The sequence below is a fragment of the Podarcis muralis genome, chromosome 10 (genome assembly GCF_964188315.1).
Source record: "Podarcis muralis chromosome 10, rPodMur119.hap1.1, whole genome shotgun sequence".
NCBI lineage: Eukaryota > Metazoa > Chordata > Lepidosauria > Squamata > Lacertidae > Podarcis > Podarcis muralis.
Window position 1 is genome coordinate 54,218,236 of NC_135664.1, and position 17,048 is coordinate 54,235,283.

The window sequence follows — 17,048 nt, forward strand, 5'->3', positions numbered from 1 at the left end:
GATTCCCTTGGCAGCTATAAAAAACGTTTTGAAAATGCTCAGGGAAGGGGGGGGGGGACGTTTTAAAGCTCACAATGGAAAATTCCGGTTTCGGCTCTACAGCGCCACCTGGTGTCACAGTGTTAGAATGCATTTATAATGTTTTATTTTTACTAATGTAGTGGAGTCCTGGATTAGCTTTGCTGTAGGTATTTTATGTCGTAGATATTTATCCAATTTTTGTCGCAGATGTTTATACATTTGTTTCATAAAATTTATACTGGACTTGATTGTTAAAAAAACAAAACCACCACAACCCGTCAAAGTAGCTTACATAAATGAGAAAACAGTAAAATTATCCATAAAAGGATTGAACAACATTAATTTAAAACACTCAAAAAATTAAAATCAACAATAAACTGAAAACAGATTAAAACACACATCAACTTTCTAAATATCTGGGTAGGCTTGTCTAAACAGAAATGTTTTTAGCAGTTACCCAAAAGAGTTGAGTGAAGGCATCTGCGTGATATTAGTAGGCAGGGAGTTCCAAAGTCTAGGTGCTCCCACACTAAAACAACAACACCACCTGAGTTCTTACAAATGCAGGACAGATATTATGTCTAGCAGTGCCAGTTCCGCAGATTGAAGTGGTTGAGTGAGCATAGATGGGGTAGTGAAATCTCACAGGTAGGACCCTAATTGCCATCAATCTGATTGCAGGAACGTAGCGGCTCTACAATCAACCCAATCCTGACTGCGATACAGACCAAGATGTCTCCTCCTACCTTTAACAGAACCAATAAGTTCACTTTGGGTTTTCAGACTATTGTAGATGCCTATGGTGTGGGTAATTACAGGGAACTTAATCCAGGTAAACGGACTCTGTTCTGTTTTTTGCTGTAGCTTGGTGGGGTTTTTTTTTAGGATTCAAGATTTAAAATGAAATGCAAGGTGCTCTTATTCCTCTGTCGGTTCCTGTTACTTCAACTTAAACCAGGGCTGCTTGCCTGAAATGCAGCGACATTTGGGTTTCTGTAGATTGAATGGGTTTTGTTTTTTTTTCAGAAGGTGGGGGGGGGGGAAGCAACATGGATATGTTCTGTTTATTGCAAGCCATTATTGTAAGGGGGTGAACAAAAAGCGCTGTCAGCAAGGCAAATGTTTCTTTAAGAGCATTCAGTGCAATCACCAGTGCCAGGTTTTCAGAACAGAATCTCACCAATCATCAATTATAATGAATTTTTGGTAATGAAAATTCCCATCCTCCTGCTTGCCCAAAAAGAGGCGTCACTGTGATGTATAACAGTGCCACCTGGTGATTCTAATTAGTTCTCACAGGCTAATTTACTTTATTTGCTGGACTCAATGAAACCCACAAGCTATGCTGCCTCTCTAATTTTAGGCAAATCCTGCACCCACCTGTAACCTTTGAGACTGTTTTTTTTTAAAAAAACAAAGGTGTCATCATTCAATAATTCAATCACCAAATGCATTTGGCTTTTTCTCGCTGGCATATGGTGAGGTTGACATTACCTCCAGGGAGCCTGGGAAACGGATTTCCCAGTGCCACCAAATGGGGCTCCCCATGCTGGGAAATGGGAGTTCCCAGTGCTCCTTGGCTCAACAAACCCCTTCCTTTCAAGGAATGACCTTAATGCCTTTCTCTATCCCACAGCCCCCTACATTTTAATCACCTTCCCTTTTCTGTTTGCGGTGATGTTTGGTGATTGTGGCCACGGGACTGTCATGCTGGCCTTTGCTCTCTGGATGGTCAGCAACGAGAAGGCCCTCTTAGCCCAGAAAACTGACAATGAGGTGAGTGGCATCAGGCAGAACTGTATGCTGGCGGCAGCCTTCAAAGGTTTCGCTCCAGAGCCGGAGAAATAATTTATTTCCAAACCAGTAATTTGAAACGGGGATTGGGAAAGGAGGGTGACAATAAGTTCTTCCAAATGGCTCTTCATATACTGTAGGGATAAAGGTAAAGGTAAAGGGACCCCTGACCATTAGGTCCAGTCATGGCCAACTCTGGGGTTGTGGCGCTCATCTCTCTTTATTGGCCGAGGGAGCCGGTGTACAGTCATGTGGCCAGCATGACTAAGCCGCTTCTGGCGAACCAGAGCAGCACACGGAAACGCCGTTTACCTTCCCACCAGAACGGTGCCTATTTATCTACTTACACTTGGTGTGCTTTCGAACTGCTAGGTTGGCAGGAGCTGGGACCGAACAACGGGAGCTCACCCCGTCGCGGGGATTTGAACCGCCGACCTTCTGATCGGCAAGTCCTAGGCTCTGTTGTTTAACCCACAGTGCCACCCGCGTCCCACACTGTAGGGATAGGGAACCATTTTCACCTGCCAGGGTCACATGCCCTTCTGGGCAATCTTACGGGGGCCAGGAGTGGGCGGAGCAACAAATGCAAATTCTACACATCAGGCCAGTTTCTACACGTAAGGACACTCTTCCCTCCTCCCTCCAGGCAAGCAAGGAGATTACCAGAGTTCTAGGACACTTTCCAACCCGGCTAAAACACCAGGGGAGCGGAGCTGGGCTAGCGATGGGAAGAGTTCAGAGGGCCAGAAAGTGAGCCCTAGAGGGCCACATTTAGTCTGAGGCTTGCCAGCCCTTGTATGCTGCTCCTGATATTCTCTTTGCCCTGGCAATCGCCCCGTGCAGATCTGGAACACCTTTTTCAGCGGCCGCTACCTGATCCTCCTCATGAGCATCTTCTCCATCTACACCGGCTTCATCTACAACGATTGCTTCTCCAAGTCGTTCAATATATTTGGGTCTTCCTGGTCTGTCCGCCCCATGTACAGCGGCGGGAACTGGACGTAAGTGGCAAGCTGGTTCCTTGTGAGCCAACCTAGATGCTACCCTAAATGTGTGACGGCCGCAGAAAACGGCAGCCGCTAATAATAATAATAATAATAATAATAATAAATAAATAAATAAATAAATAAATTTATTATTTATACCTCACCCATCTGGCTGGGATTCCCTAGCCACTCTGGGTGGCTTTCAACAGAATATTAAAATACAATAATCTATTAAACATTAAAAGCTTCCCTAAACAAGGCTGCCTTCAGATGTCTTCTAAAAGTCTGGTAGTTGTTTTTCTCTTTGACATCTGGTGGGAGGGCATTCCACAGGGTGGGCGCCACTACCAAGAAGGCCCTCTGCCTGGTTCCCTGTAACTTGGCTTCTCGTAGCGAGGGAACCACCAGAAGGCCCTCGGCGCTGGACCTCAGTGTCCTGGCAGAACGACGGGGGTGGAGACGCTCCTTCAGGTATACTGAACCGAGGCCGTTTAGGGCTTTAAAGGTCAGCACCAACACTTTGAATTGTGCTTGGAAACGTACTGGGAGCCAGTGTAGGTCTTTCAAGACCAGTGTTATGTGGTCTCGGTGGCCGCTCCCAGTCACCAGTCTAGCTGCCGCGTTCTGGATTAGTTGTAGTTTCCGGGTCACCTTCAAAGGTAGCCCCACGTAGAGCGCATTGCAAATGTACTGTTGTTGTGTCTCCCTCGCCCTTCCACAATGTCTTCTGGAATATTCCTTGGGTTGCACACCTGCCCCACACCAGCAGTGTCCAGGGGTGCAGAGCAGGAGCAGAGAAATAGTGAGGGGCAAACTCCCTTTGCCTCAATTCAGAACGGGTTTGGCTAATGCAAAGTGGTTAGCAATGGTTTGGGGTTTGGTGTTACTGTTTCTTCAAGCATCAAGCAATGGGGAAAGCCCATCTCACTCCTGTGGGCAACCTAAGCAAATCACGTTTCTCTCTTGATTCGTAGGGAAGAAATTGTTCATAAGTCAGATACCCTCCAGCTGGATCCGGCAGTGGCAGGAGTTTTCTCTGGAAACCCCTATCCTTTTGGAATCGATCCGGTAATCAGAACTCCTCCTGGCAGTGGGTCATGGCAGAGGGAAGAGGGGTGATCTGTTGGTTGGGCCAATCTAAGATTTTCAGGAAAATAACAGATGGTAGCAAGTAGCAGATTGGGGTAGCCAGCTTTGCTTTCTGTGCCTTTTTAACAAATGGAGGAGAAGCAGAAATTCAGCAGGTGAAGGGTCTAGCCCAGGCATAGGCAAACTCGGCCCTCCAGATGTTTTTGGGACTACAACTCCCATCATCCCTAGCTAACAGGACCAGTGGTCAGGGATGATGGGAGTTGTAGTCCCAAAACATTTGGAGGGCCGAGTTTGCCTATGCCTGGGCTAGCCTTTGCTGCATTGCTGTGCTGGGGAAAAGATTTTGCTCGCTGAATTTCTACCTGCCACTCAGCTGATCAAAGCATAGCACTGTGTCCATGTCAACGTCTCTTGGAGGCAATTTAGCGAGATGCATTTACTGAGCCTTCCCCAACCTGCCATGGTTGGATTGCAGCTCCTATCAGAGTTGGCAAAACACACCATGTGGTTGTAATGTTACGTTTAATGAAATTCAGAGTTTTACTTGGAAATTGTTTGTATTGGAATACATGAAATATTTTAGTGCAGGGCAACTCAGTAACGTACACTTCCCTCACATCCAATTACCTGGAATGAATTACTATTCAATGAGACTTAACTCCTGAGTGGACATGTGCATATATCTATGAATGAACTTTCTTCCCTGCCCCTCCCCATAAGGCCTCTATTACAACCACAAAACCATTCGGTTACAACAACGTCAACGTACAGTTATAAAAGGAAGTGGGGACAGCAAAACCCTTCCAACCAGAACAGAAAGAGTACAGATTGAACAAAAGACCTTAATCGCTGAATGCCAGCGGTGAAGTGGTATGTCTTGGGCATGTAAGCAGAAGCTGTGCAAGAAAAGTTAGAGCCACACCTCTGTGTGGAATGACTTCTGCAATTCAGGGGCTGCCACAGAGAAAACACTCTTCTGGGCTGCCAATCCCCACGTTTCAAAGGATTAGCTTTTAAGGGGGGGAAACAATGGCGCCGTAAATTGGAAATGTCAATCTGCATTCTGCATTAACTGATGCTGGTTAACATTTTAGAAATGGAACAATGGAGTAGCGAATTTCCCCCCATTTTCTTCCCCACATCAGCAATGCCTCCCATCAAAAGAACTCCACCTTGTTGAGGCTATTTGAAGCAAGCAGGAGAGAGCTTCCCAATTAACATCTTAATGGTGTCGGCCAAGTATCTGGTCACTAGATGGCAGCCTTGGTTGCAAGTAAACCCTTCTCCTTGGAGACCCTTCTAGCGGCAGTCATACAGCGGCAGACTTTGGGTGGCGCTGCATAGGCCTCATCCTGTTTCGGTCCATCGGTCATATTTGCCTATTTCAGCCAGACTGGTCCATAGGGTTACCAAGACACAAACAGTACAATTGAAAACAGTGGAGAAACATACACGAGGAATATGCATTCAGCACCTCCCCTCTCACATGCTCAGTGCATGCTAGGATAACATCGCCAGTGACTGGTTGTGTTCAGCATTAGTGGGAAAGGGGCTCTTTGAAGGGAATGTGTGAAGCTAGAGGCAGGCCCTTCTGCTGGCAGTGATCCTGTCATTCATCAGGATTGGGGGGCGAGCGCGGGCGGTGAGGTCGAGGGGCAGAGATGGGAGGACCTGTCAGTTTCTCTTCTCCCCATTTCTCGGCTTTCTGGTCTTAAATTCAGTTCTCTGCATTTCTGAGGCAATTTTGCATTTTTTTTAAAAAAAAAATCACGAAAATCAGTTAGCGTTTTGGTACGAATTTCTCCTCGAAGAGACATTTTTGTATGCAGTTTTGACTCACCGTTTTACAAAGCATTCCCCCCTAACATCATTAATGCAATTTTGACTACTGCATTCATTTTAATACGCACTTTCCTTTAATATATGCAAATATTGGAGACCTGCATCACAAAATTCAGATAAGCGCAAATTTCAAAGCATATCTGTGTTTTGGTTTGCATACTGTTTTGGATTCAACCAATTTACTTTAAAATGCAAATCAGATTGAATTTCTCCCTAGTTTGGGGCTATGATCCCTCACGGGCATGTACATCTGCAGGGTGCTTCTGCCCCCAAACCCAGCTCTCCATTGACCTTGCTGCCTCCTCTTCGCCCCACTCTATCCCAGTTCTGGAGAGCAGCAGTATTGCTGCCAGAACAGCACTGCTACAACACCCACCCCATGCTGCTCCCATCTCAGTTTCCAGGATGCAGGGGGTGGCATGGATTGGATGAATGGCACTTCTTTTAAGATTAGAGGGGTAACGCCTTCTGTGTTTATAATCTCGTGGCTTGACAGGCCCTTACTTACAACTTTCATTATGTTCACATGTCTTCTTTCCTGTTTCTCCAAGATCTGGAACATTGCAAGCAACAAGTTGACGTTTTTAAACTCCTACAAAATGAAGATGTCTGTTGTCATGGGAATCACACACATGGTCTTTGGGGTAATACTCAGTCTCTTCAACTACATGTAAGTTTAAATGTCCCATGCTTAATTCATATGTTGCTTGTTGTAGTATACAACTGTGATTCATTTGTAGGTTTACTGAACTGGAATCCTTTTTTTGCTGTTCTGCCTTGGAGATCTTGCTGTTTCCCAGGCCCAGATGCCTTGGTTCTTCATTTGTGATCTCTTTGCTCTCCCTATTTTCATTTGACCATATCTTCAGTGTCCGTATCCCTCATGTAGGAGAATGTTGGGCTTCACTCCCCAGTGTTGCTGAGAGACTGAATTAATTAAACTCTGCCAAGAGAGGCTCCCTTAATTACCACTCCAGACTGACCAATATTTTAAGATTGCAGGAAGTAAAGCTACCTTCTTAGTGATTTGGTCAAGGCATCAGATTGGAATAATGACTTGCAGTTTCTGGAGTTTAAAGGCTTTATTCATGCAGGAACTATTTGCAAGATGGGTGGAGACAGGAGAGAAATAGCAGACATCTTTTCTGGAGGAATAGCAAACAAGACGACTCAGCTTTTAGGGGTGGAGTTAACTTAAACAGAGGGGTTACAAGAAAATTCTGGCTAGATTGCTACATAAGCAGTGTCCTCTGGTTGTTTAAAACAACACATGCATTAATTAGAACCTTAAGAGAAGGAAGCATACTGCTTTCCTCCAACAGATTCTTCTTCTTCTTACAAAGAATCACCAATCTCCATGTTGTTGAGCACTTTCAGGAAGGTGAAAGCCATCCCACCACCAATTATCATCTCATTGACTTGATCCAGTATGTTTTGGGTCAGCTGAATCTTATCTTGAACTTCAGCACTTCCAAGGATTGCTAGGAAGGGTCACTCTGGACTTTCTAGAGCAGCCTTTTTTCAACCTTGGGTCCCCAGATGTTTTTGAGCTACATCTCCCATCATCATTGACCACGGGCCATCCTAGCTAGGAATGATGGGTGTTCTAGTTCAACATTTGGTGACCCAAGGTTGAGAAAAGCTGCTCTAGAGCTTTAGCAAAATATTCAAGTTCTTTCTTTATCAGGAAACCAGCAGCTTTGAGGTAGATTGAACCCAACCATGGTACTGTGAGCTCTCTGTGCAGTTCCGAAAGCACCAATGATAAAATCATCTCCTAGTTTAGAAAGTGATGCTCTGAAATCACCTACCTTTGCTGAATCAGCCTTGATTCAGTATCTTCCCCTTTCCCTTCCTCTTCTGCATGGAATCAGAGGTTTCCCTGAAGAGTGACTGAGCTAGTTTCAGGATCAGAACCAGCTGCTTCCACCTCTGAACCCACACAGTCTTCCAGGAACAAGGCATCCCTGTCAAAGTCCTGCGGCTACAGGTTGCAAGGAGAATTTCTCAGGCATAGGAACTCCACCAAATCACCCCAGGTGACTCATCAGTACCACAGACCTATCTCTGTGGTCCAAGCAATGCTTGATGGTTGGGACAGCTGCCCTGAATCTCTGGTGGTTGGTTAATTTGTTGTCCTTCATTGGGTCATTGAAGTCAACCTGCATGACCATGTGCTTGCCCTTCACGTTCACATTGTCCAGGATGGGCTTAGTAGAGAGACTTCTTCTCAACAGAAGATGCTGGCTCAGTCTTGCTTGACCAAACGGTTGCAGCCTCTTCTTCCTTCATTGGGTGCAGTTGAAAAGAGCAATCCACGTGTCACTTGTTTTCCAAGTACCTTGCAAGATCGGTAGTATCTGGTACTTTGCAGAAGCAGGGTGTTCCTATCTTTGCTGGCCACAGTCTGATGTATTACAACAGAAGCACCTAGGAAGCAATCTGCTTTATCTTGGCTTCCTGTTTTTACTGACTGTTAGAAACGGTCGCACTAGACTTCATTTAAGCTGGCAAAAAGTGAGAGCAAGGCATATGTGGGGGGGGGGGAGCCATTGATTATAGATGTATGTGAAGCTAACAATCAAGAAAGCTGGCTTGTAATTTTATTTCAAGATCAAATCAGTATTAATTTGATCGGTTGTCGCGGGGCTCCTAAAAGGCCCATAGGCCTATTTAGTAATCCGGCACTGTCTGGTGGCTTCACCTTACCAGAATAAACCAACTGGTGATTTAATATGGCCCGATTGTCCTCCTTCCTTCCACAGCATCCTGTAAATCAGCTTTCTCCAACAGGCTGCCTTCTAGATGTTGTAGGGCTACAACTCCCACCATCATCTCCATCTAGAATAGCCAATGGCCAAGAGGAATGATGGGAGGAGTCCAACAATGTCTGGAGGACACCACACTGTGGGAAGCTGCTGCAAACTCTCTTCGCTTCCACACTGATGTTTTTTCCTTCTCTTGGCTCCTGTCTTCCCAGATATTTCAGGCAAACCCTCAACATCATCCTGCAGTTCATCCCACAGATGATTTTCATCCTCTGCTTGTTTGGTTACCTGGTTTTCATGATTATTTTCAAGTGGTGCCAATACGGTGTTGCTGACGCCCAAGGCGCCCCAAGCATCCTCATCCATTTTATCAACATGTTTCTGTTCAGTTACAGCGATGAGACAAATGCTCCCCTGTATGTGCATCAGGTATAGTCTCCCTTCTCTTTTGCTATGAACTTTGTTACTGAGGAAGTACATTTAGCCAAGCCTAGAGTTTTATATGCTAACCTTTTTTTAAAAAATAACGGGGGGTGGGGGGTGGGTTCACAAATTAAGATAAAATTCTGGCTGAGACTGATGGGAGTTTTAGTCTAAAATATTTGAGGGGCACCAGGTTTGGAAGGCTGGTTTAGGGTTATTTTTGACTATTTATCATGGACTAAGGAGGATTCAGAGTCTAATGTAGCTTAGGGCTGCCAGATTTTCCTGGACATTACTGGGATTTCAAAGGCGGAATTGATGTCCAGGGGGAATTTCTGAAAGGTGGTGCTTTGTCCTGGATCTTAGGCAATTGAAAAATTGTGGGGGGTTTTGCGTTTTTGTAAAAAGAAGAAGAAGAAAAGCTGCTGGTTTTTATTTTTGAAATATGGCCACCCTAATGTAGCTCTGTGTGTTGGAAACGGTATATTTTCATGCTGTAGAGCCCTGGATCTGTCAGTACTGGAAAAGGGGTTCCTCCCTTATAAAAACGAGATGTTGAGAAAGCAGGCAAGCAGAGACTTCAGGTGAAACAGATAAACTTCATTTTGTTCAGAAAGCTTAATCTCAGAGTAATGAAAATGAGAACAAAACAACCCAGCCCGTTTCATAAGAGACTTTTATGTGCCCTGTAAATGGCACAGAATCACTCAGTTCCAGGTTACAAATTAAAAGTACATACATGAGCTTGCAAGTAGCAGGTTGGCAAATGCTCTTGATTTATGAGTGCGCTCTTGAGGAAGGAGAATACAGGCAGCACGCATGGCAAACCATCTTAAATCAAAAGCACAGTTTGAAAGTTGCGAAACATTTCCCCAAAGAGTCCTAATTAATCATGTTGGTAAGGCAGCTTCAACGTTCAGTGGTTTCCCAGGATATGTTTCTGTTTCTCAAATAGCAATTTCACTGATCTTCAGCCAGAATAGTTGAGTTTTTCAGAACACATAGGGCCATTTCTTTTAACAAAATTGTATTGCCAAATCATAGCTCCTTCCCTCAAGGTAAAATAAACTTCCTTACATGGGTCTCATCTGCACCATACATTTAAAGCAGTATCATATCACTTTAAACAATCATGGTTCACACACCCCAAGAATCCTGGGAACTATAGCGTGTTAAGGTAAAGGTAAAGGTACCCCTGCCCGTACGGGCCAGTCTTGACAGACTCTAGGGTTGTGTGCTCATCTCACTCTAGAGGCCGGGAGCCAGCGCTGTCCGGAGACACTTCCGGGTCACATGGCCAGCGTGACAAAGCTGCATCTGGCGAGCCAGCGCAGCACACGGAACGCCGTTTACCTTCCCGCTAGTAAGCGGTCCCTATTTATCTACTTGCACCCAGGGGTGCTTTCGAACTGCTAGGTTGGCAGGCGCTGGGACCGAGCGACGGGAGCGCACCCCGCCGTGGGGATTCGAATTATAGCGTGTTAGGAGACCCCTATTTCCCTCCAGTTCCTTGGCAAGAGGGGTTGAGTATTAAACCACTCAGAATTGGAGCTCTCGGTGAACCAGTGTGTTATTTTCCAATATCACAGCAGAATTGCATTTTTGAAAAAAGATAACTGACACCGAATTTTCCTTTAAGCAGGTGTGAGTGGGTGGTGTGTATTGCTTATCTAACTATCTTACTTCCTTCCTTCCTTGTAGCAAGAAGTGCAAACCTTCCTGGTAATTTTTGCCCTGATTTCTGTTCCTTGGATGCTTTTGATTAAACCTTTCATCCTTCGAGCCAATCACCAGAGAGCTCAGCGTATGGTAAGAATAAAGGTCTCTTGAGACATTTGGCCTCCTGGCTAGAGGTAAAGGCAGTCTTGGGTTGAGTGACATGAGTTGAAGATTTTGTAGCAAAGATTTGCAGATCTCATGGTTTGCAAGTCATTACAAAACCAGGTTCTGAAAGCACTGAATTGTAGTACTGGAAGAAACCTTGTAATTCAACTAATCCAACCCCTTTCCAGTGGAGGGAATCTGTTGCTACAGCATCTGCGATAGGTGATCAACCAGACTGATTGGAATTGGAAAGAGGATATATCAATTATACTAATCTTCTAGACACCCAGCTTGTGTGGATTAACAACAAAGGAAAAATGGCTGGCGCCTGTTTCTAAAGCACAGGGGTTTGCAATCCATTCAGCAGCAGCGTAGCATCAGTAATATATAGGCTATCCGTTGAGGTGGTCTTAGCTGAAAGATGGTGGCTTAACCAATAGCTATGCAATAAACTTCATTTTTGAACAAAAGGCTGAGTCCGCTTCTCTAACTTTCTGTCTGCTAGGCCGCAGTCCGCTCTTGCTCATATAAAAAGCAGCTTTCTGAATTCAGTCCATTTGAAAACTATTATAATGCAACCCAAACATTAAACCACTGGAAGAGACTTGCTAACAAGTGCCTGGTTCCCCTCCACCCGCCCCCGCCACAATATATGCAATATTAATTTCTTAGATGGGTGGTGATTTCATTCAAAGATTATTTTCACTGCCCTGTAATTCATTGTTTCGCCATCTAAAGTACATTTAGACATTCCCCATAGCAACTGACTACTGATGAGCCCATTTGTCAGCCAAAGCCTTATTCAATAATAAGAACCTTTTTTGTAGCTTGTTAAGATGTGAAATTGATGTCTGGTGAAAATTTTGACAGTGAGGCGACAGAAAAATGGATTGCCTGATGCATGTATATAGAAATCGGTTGATTACTATGCAATCAAAGGATATAGTCTCTTTAAACCAGGACTGGGGAGCCTCAGACTCAGGGGGCCAAATGAGAACCTCCTGGTTCCTCTATCCAGCTCTCAGGTTTCTCCTCAGGACAAGCTCCCCATCAGACCTTCTCCAGACCTAGCTTGACTGCTTCTGCCTGGCTGCCGTGTGTGTGTGTGTGTGTGTGTGTGTGTGTGTTGAAAGCTCTTGTCTTTAAGGGGCTATAATGTAGCCAACTGCACTGAGGTAAGAATTGCATCTTGAAGGAGCGTCTCCACCCACATTGTTCAGCCCAGACCCTGAGGTGTCCAGCTCCGAGGGCCTTCTGGCAGTTCCCTCACTGAGAAGTGAGGTTACAGGGAACCAGGCAGAGGGCCTTCTCAGTGGAGGCACCCGCCCTGTGAAACGCCCTCCCATCAGATGTCAAGGAAATAAACAACTATCTGACTTTTAGAAGACATCTGAAGGCAGCCCAGTTTAGGGAAGTTTTTAATGTTTGATCTTTTATTACGTTTTTAATATTCTGTTGGGAGCTGCCCAGAGTGGCTGGGGAAACCCAACCAAATGGGCGAAGTATAAATAATAAATTATTATTATCCATTGCCCAGCCCACCCCTGGCAGGCAGGTCCTGGAAGCTTGACCACAAGAATGAGGGGGCCTTGGGCTGAATGGGGGTACCAACCTGTGATTTAGATGAAATATTATTATTTAAAAAAACTATTTCTGCAAAAAAAAAGTCTTACCTTTTGCTGGATCTGCTCCCTTTGGAGACCCACGTACACTGACAAAAGCCGTTCTCTGTTTTTGCTTCTCTCAAGCTGGCTTCACCTGAGCTGTCGGAGAGCCCCACTGGGGATATTGAGGTGGAGATCATTAAGTCTGACTATCCTGAGAAGCCAGTCCAAGAAGACCACAGTGATGGCGGTCACCATGGCGGGCATGAGGACCATGAGGAAGAGGTAGGGGCAACCAAAAGTAGGGGAGGAAGAGGTAGGGCTGGTGAAACTCCCCTATGGGGGAGGGGACATGGTTTCTGCATTTTGAGGCTTTTTAGTTAAGAAGAAAGGGATGCAGGAAATTATGTATGCTGTGGGGAAAGTGAATTGGGAGAGGGTTTGTTTTTCTCCCTCCCTCATAGCACTAGAACCCGGGGTCCTCCATTGAAGCTGATTCTACTGTTTTGCATATATTCAATAGAACAATCCAATGAACATTAATAAACCAACCATGCACTGATGTACAGTTACTAACATGAGACTGCATTTGTTTTGTTTTGTTTGTTTATCAATGCCTCATGAAGCTGATTAATGTGAGCTTCAGGACAGACAAAACGAGGCGACTCTTCACACAGCCTGTAGGCCACTTTCAGCCAAAGTGTTTGAAGAATTGCTTGCAGAGGTTATATGGCATCACTGTCAAGGGGCCATTATCCTCTGTGTATGTATGTGTGTATATATATATATACACACACATACATACACACACACACATCTATATAGCTAGAGATATACAAGCAGACACTAGCAGCTTTGTCTCCAACGTTGCTCAGGAATTCTAGCGCACATGCACACGCACACACACCCCATTGCAGATTTGAAAGGGTCTGTCTTAATTCAACATGGTGTCCAGTTGGATCCAAATGTAGATGAAAAGCCAACAGCATTAGTGTGATTAAAGAATGAAGGGAGTATTGGTAGCAGGTGTTTTGTTTGAAAAACAAATCCAAAATATTTAGGGGAGGACCAGTTATGTAGTTTTTTTATTTTTTTATTTATTAAATTTTAGTAATACAGAAAAAGAAAAAGAAATGCACCCTACAGGTGCAAAAACATACAAAAATAAGGCGACTATTTACATACACATACACGTAAATACTTCCCACCCCCGTATCTTCCCACCACCACACCCTTTGACCCCCCCCCAAAACATCTCTACTTCCTTATCTTATAGATTTGATACTATCATTGCAATTTTTAAATTTTGATCTTCAAGTTCTTCATGAAAAACCAGTAGGTCTTGGTTTTTTCACAGCTCCACCAGATATGGAACAATGTTCCTTCCATTTTTCCACATTTCCAGCATAAATTAGACTTCTGTTTATAAATTTTGGCAAGCTTTGATGGTATTAGGTACCACCTGAAAAACATTTCCTTGAAATTCTCTTTTATGGTGTAGCAAGCGGTGAACCTAATATCTATACCCCAGAGCCTTTCCCACTGTTCCAAATATATCATATGGCCGATGTCTTGAGCCCACTTTACCAACACCTCTTTAACTTCTTCTTCTTGTAGGTCCCAATCTAATAATAGATTGTAAACCTTTGATAATGTTTTCTTGTTGCTTTTCAATGGTACATTGTGCAATTTCGATTCTTCTGTGCCAAATCCTCAGTTATGTAGTTCTTTGGGTGTTCCTGGCCACAATATAGATGTCATTTTTTCCCCTTTAAAATCTCTTTTAGTTCAACTTTGGAGACATCTTTGTTCACCAGGCTATTCACACCATCGAATATTGCCTGGGTTGCATTTCCAACACAGCTTCCTACCTTCGGCTCTGGGCGCTGAGCTTGGCTCATGCACGTGAGTTTTTCATTTGTGGTGCTCACTGTGTTTTATGTCTCTGAATCGCAGAGTTGGAAGGGAGCCTGACGATCATCTAATCCAACCCCTTGAAGTGCAGGAATATGCAGTTGTCCCTTACAGGCATTGAACCTGTTTCGGCATGGGATGAGAGAATACTAATACTAGGCATCTCTGCAGAGTAGGTGTTGGGAACCTGGTAACTACCAAGCATTGCTGGACTCCAGTTCCCATCAGCCCTTGATGAAACTCAGTCCAACAACATCTGGAGGGCCACAGGTTCCTCATCCCTCCCAGAGATTCTTTGAACCACCAGCAGATAATTAGGAACTCAGTGACAATGTACAAGGAAGGTCATACTGCATTCAACTAAGTTTTACTCAGAATAGTGTCATTGACATGAATGGATCTAACTTATCCATGTTCATTGATTTCAACAGGTCTACTTTAAGCAAAGCTTAGTTGAATACCACCCACAGGCGCATTTAAGCTAAAAGTGAGCCAAAAGATGGGGAGTGTTTTTTCAACGTTTTGGGCATTGCCAAGAAAACACCACCACCCTTCTGGGGCAATTTGGTGGTGCTTGTATTGAGAGGAGGTTCACCCACATAGTCCGAGGGTGATCAGTGGTCCAGCTGACTGGGTTCAACCAAATGACTGATGCAGGAGCAGTGCCCTCGCTCGGAGTTGGCTTTGTTCACTCTTGGTGATGTCCTTTGTTCACTCTTGGTGAAAGACAGTTCTGATCAGTTACAGAGCTGTGATGCCATCACGTTCAATATTGGTTGGGCGCACTCTTTAAGAACAGAGCCCTAGACATGAAAAATAACGGCACTGGTTCATCAACAAAGAAAGTAGAAAGTGGCAGATATTGTTGTATTACAAAGGTTGAAGCTCCATCCACTGCTAGCATGTGGCCCTTGGGAGGTTGCCCAGAAAGGAATTCGGCCCTCTGGCTAAAACAGGTTCTGGCCTTCATGGGGGTGGGGGGAACAGAGGGGAGCTGTGACTTACTCTTTATTAGGGGGATCTCCTGCCAGAATGGTCTTTATTGTCTTGCTGTTCATGGCTGTTTCTTGCGTGACATATGCCTCTGTAATCTCTTCCCCCCAGTGTGGTGTAGTGGTTAAGAGCGGTGGACTTGTAATCTGGTGAACCGGGTTCGCTTCCCCGCTCCTCCACATGCAGCTGCTGGGTGACCTTGGGCTAGTCACACTTCTCTGAAGTCTCTCAGCCCCACTCAGAGTGTTTGTTGTGGGGGAGGAAGGGAAAGGAGAATGTTAGCCGCTTTGAGACTCCTTTGGGTAGTGATAAAGCGGGATATCAAATCCAAACTCCTCTTCTTCTCCAGAGCTCTCAGAGGTCCTCTGGGGCCAGGTGCTGATCATCTCATTCCACTCCAGTGGCAACTGGATAGGACTCATCGTAATCTTCGTCCTCTTTGCCGTCTTTGCTGCTCTGACTGTTGCCATTTTACTGATCATGGAGGGCCTCTCTGCCTTCCTGCATGCCCTGAGACTTCACTGGTAGGTAACCTGGGTGCATTTGAGTAGGGAAAGGGTTGACAAAGAAATAACAAAAGGAAGTAGTTTGCAAATGTATCGCTGTGGTTTCCCCACATCCCCAGTTGGCTCAGTGATACTCTCCTGCAGGAGAGAACTTGGGAGAGTTGTGGCGTTTCTTGAAACGTTTAGTTTATTTACAATTATACAAGTTGAGCATAGGCGGAGGTGATTGGTGATACACATTGCTACCAAGGAGTAGATCTGCTACCTTATATCGGATCTCCAGAGAGAGAGCTGTACGCCGGCTCCCTCAGCCAATAAAGCGAGATGAGCGTCACAACCCCAGAGTCGGTCACGACTGCACCTAATGGTCAAGGGTCCCTTTACCTTAGGATAGAAATAATAAACTTGACCAGTGGTCCACAGACCTCAGGGGGTCTGTGTAACCCACCCAGTGGGTCTGTGGCACCATTCACATAACAAAAACTACCATAGCCGTAGGTAGGGGGGTCCATGGCTTGGCTTTTGAAAAACAAAGGACTGGCTTCTACTTGGCTAATTGAGAACTGCTGAGCTAGATTAAACTAACCACTCACTGAACACAGAACCCTGTTTATTTGACATGCCTTTCTTTCCCCTTCCATTAGGGTGGAGTTCCAGAACAAATTCTACTCTGGGGCAGGATATGCATTTGTACCATTTTCCTTTAAAGCCATCATAGAACGAACAGAAGATTGAAACCCACTTACAGCATGGAGATCTAAAACTTTCAAGATTGGTTCTCCTCCTCTTCCTAACTCTCAAGATTAGCTTCTTCCTCCTCCAGCTGCAAGGGAAAGTCTTCAGCTTCAGGAATACTTCACAATATTTCCCTCTATAAACCATTCTAAAAACAAACAAACATGTGAGTCAGTGGTTTATTTAAAAAGAAAGATGTACCACCCAAGGTGTCTTTCACCTCTGCACTCATTTTGTTCAATGTTACTCTGCTCCATGCGAAAGGAATCTGCAATTTGGACCTAGCAAAGTCGTAAACAAGTTTATGTTCCATTTCAGATTGCAGGTATGGAGACACACACGATTGGATTCTCCAACATGGATACCAACATGGGGGAATGGACCATCTACATCAGTGGTTGTCAACCTGTGGGTCCTCAGATGTTGTTGGACTACAACTCCCATCATCCCTGATCTCTGGCCTTGCTAGCTAGGGGTGATGGGAGTTGTAGTTCAACAATATCTGGGGACCCACAGGTTGAGAAAGACTGGTCGACATAAAAGACT

The 17,048-nt window shown here is 44.8% G+C and overlaps 1 protein-coding gene and 1 pseudogene across 2 annotated transcripts in view; one reads left to right on the forward strand and one right to left on the reverse strand.

Annotated features, from left to right (window-relative positions):
- ATP6V0A4 (ATPase H+ transporting V0 subunit a4) overlaps window positions 1-16,665 on the forward strand; it is a 41,690-nt gene extending 25,025 nt beyond the window's left edge. For both annotated transcript variants that reach the window (XM_077935049.1, XM_077935050.1), the window contains exons 11-21: window positions 703-853; window positions 1,658-1,797; window positions 2,659-2,816; window positions 3,776-3,869; window positions 6,287-6,405; window positions 8,716-8,932; window positions 10,628-10,735; window positions 12,499-12,639; window positions 14,142-14,259; window positions 15,611-15,785; window positions 16,412-16,665. In XM_077935049.1, coding sequence (XP_077791175.1) covers window positions 703-853; window positions 1,658-1,797; window positions 2,659-2,816; window positions 3,776-3,869; window positions 6,287-6,405; window positions 8,716-8,932; window positions 10,628-10,735; window positions 12,499-12,639; window positions 14,142-14,259; window positions 15,611-15,785; window positions 16,412-16,502 — 1,512 coding nt within the window. In that variant the 3' untranslated portion in view covers window positions 16,503-16,665. The remainder of the gene's footprint in view (window positions 1-702; window positions 854-1,657; window positions 1,798-2,658; window positions 2,817-3,775; window positions 3,870-6,286; window positions 6,406-8,715; window positions 8,933-10,627; window positions 10,736-12,498; window positions 12,640-14,141; window positions 14,260-15,610; window positions 15,786-16,411) is intronic.
- On the reverse strand, window positions 7,342-8,503 carry LOC144329076 (phosphoglycerate kinase-like; annotated as a pseudogene).
- Window positions 16,666-17,048: the final 383 nt, after the last annotated feature.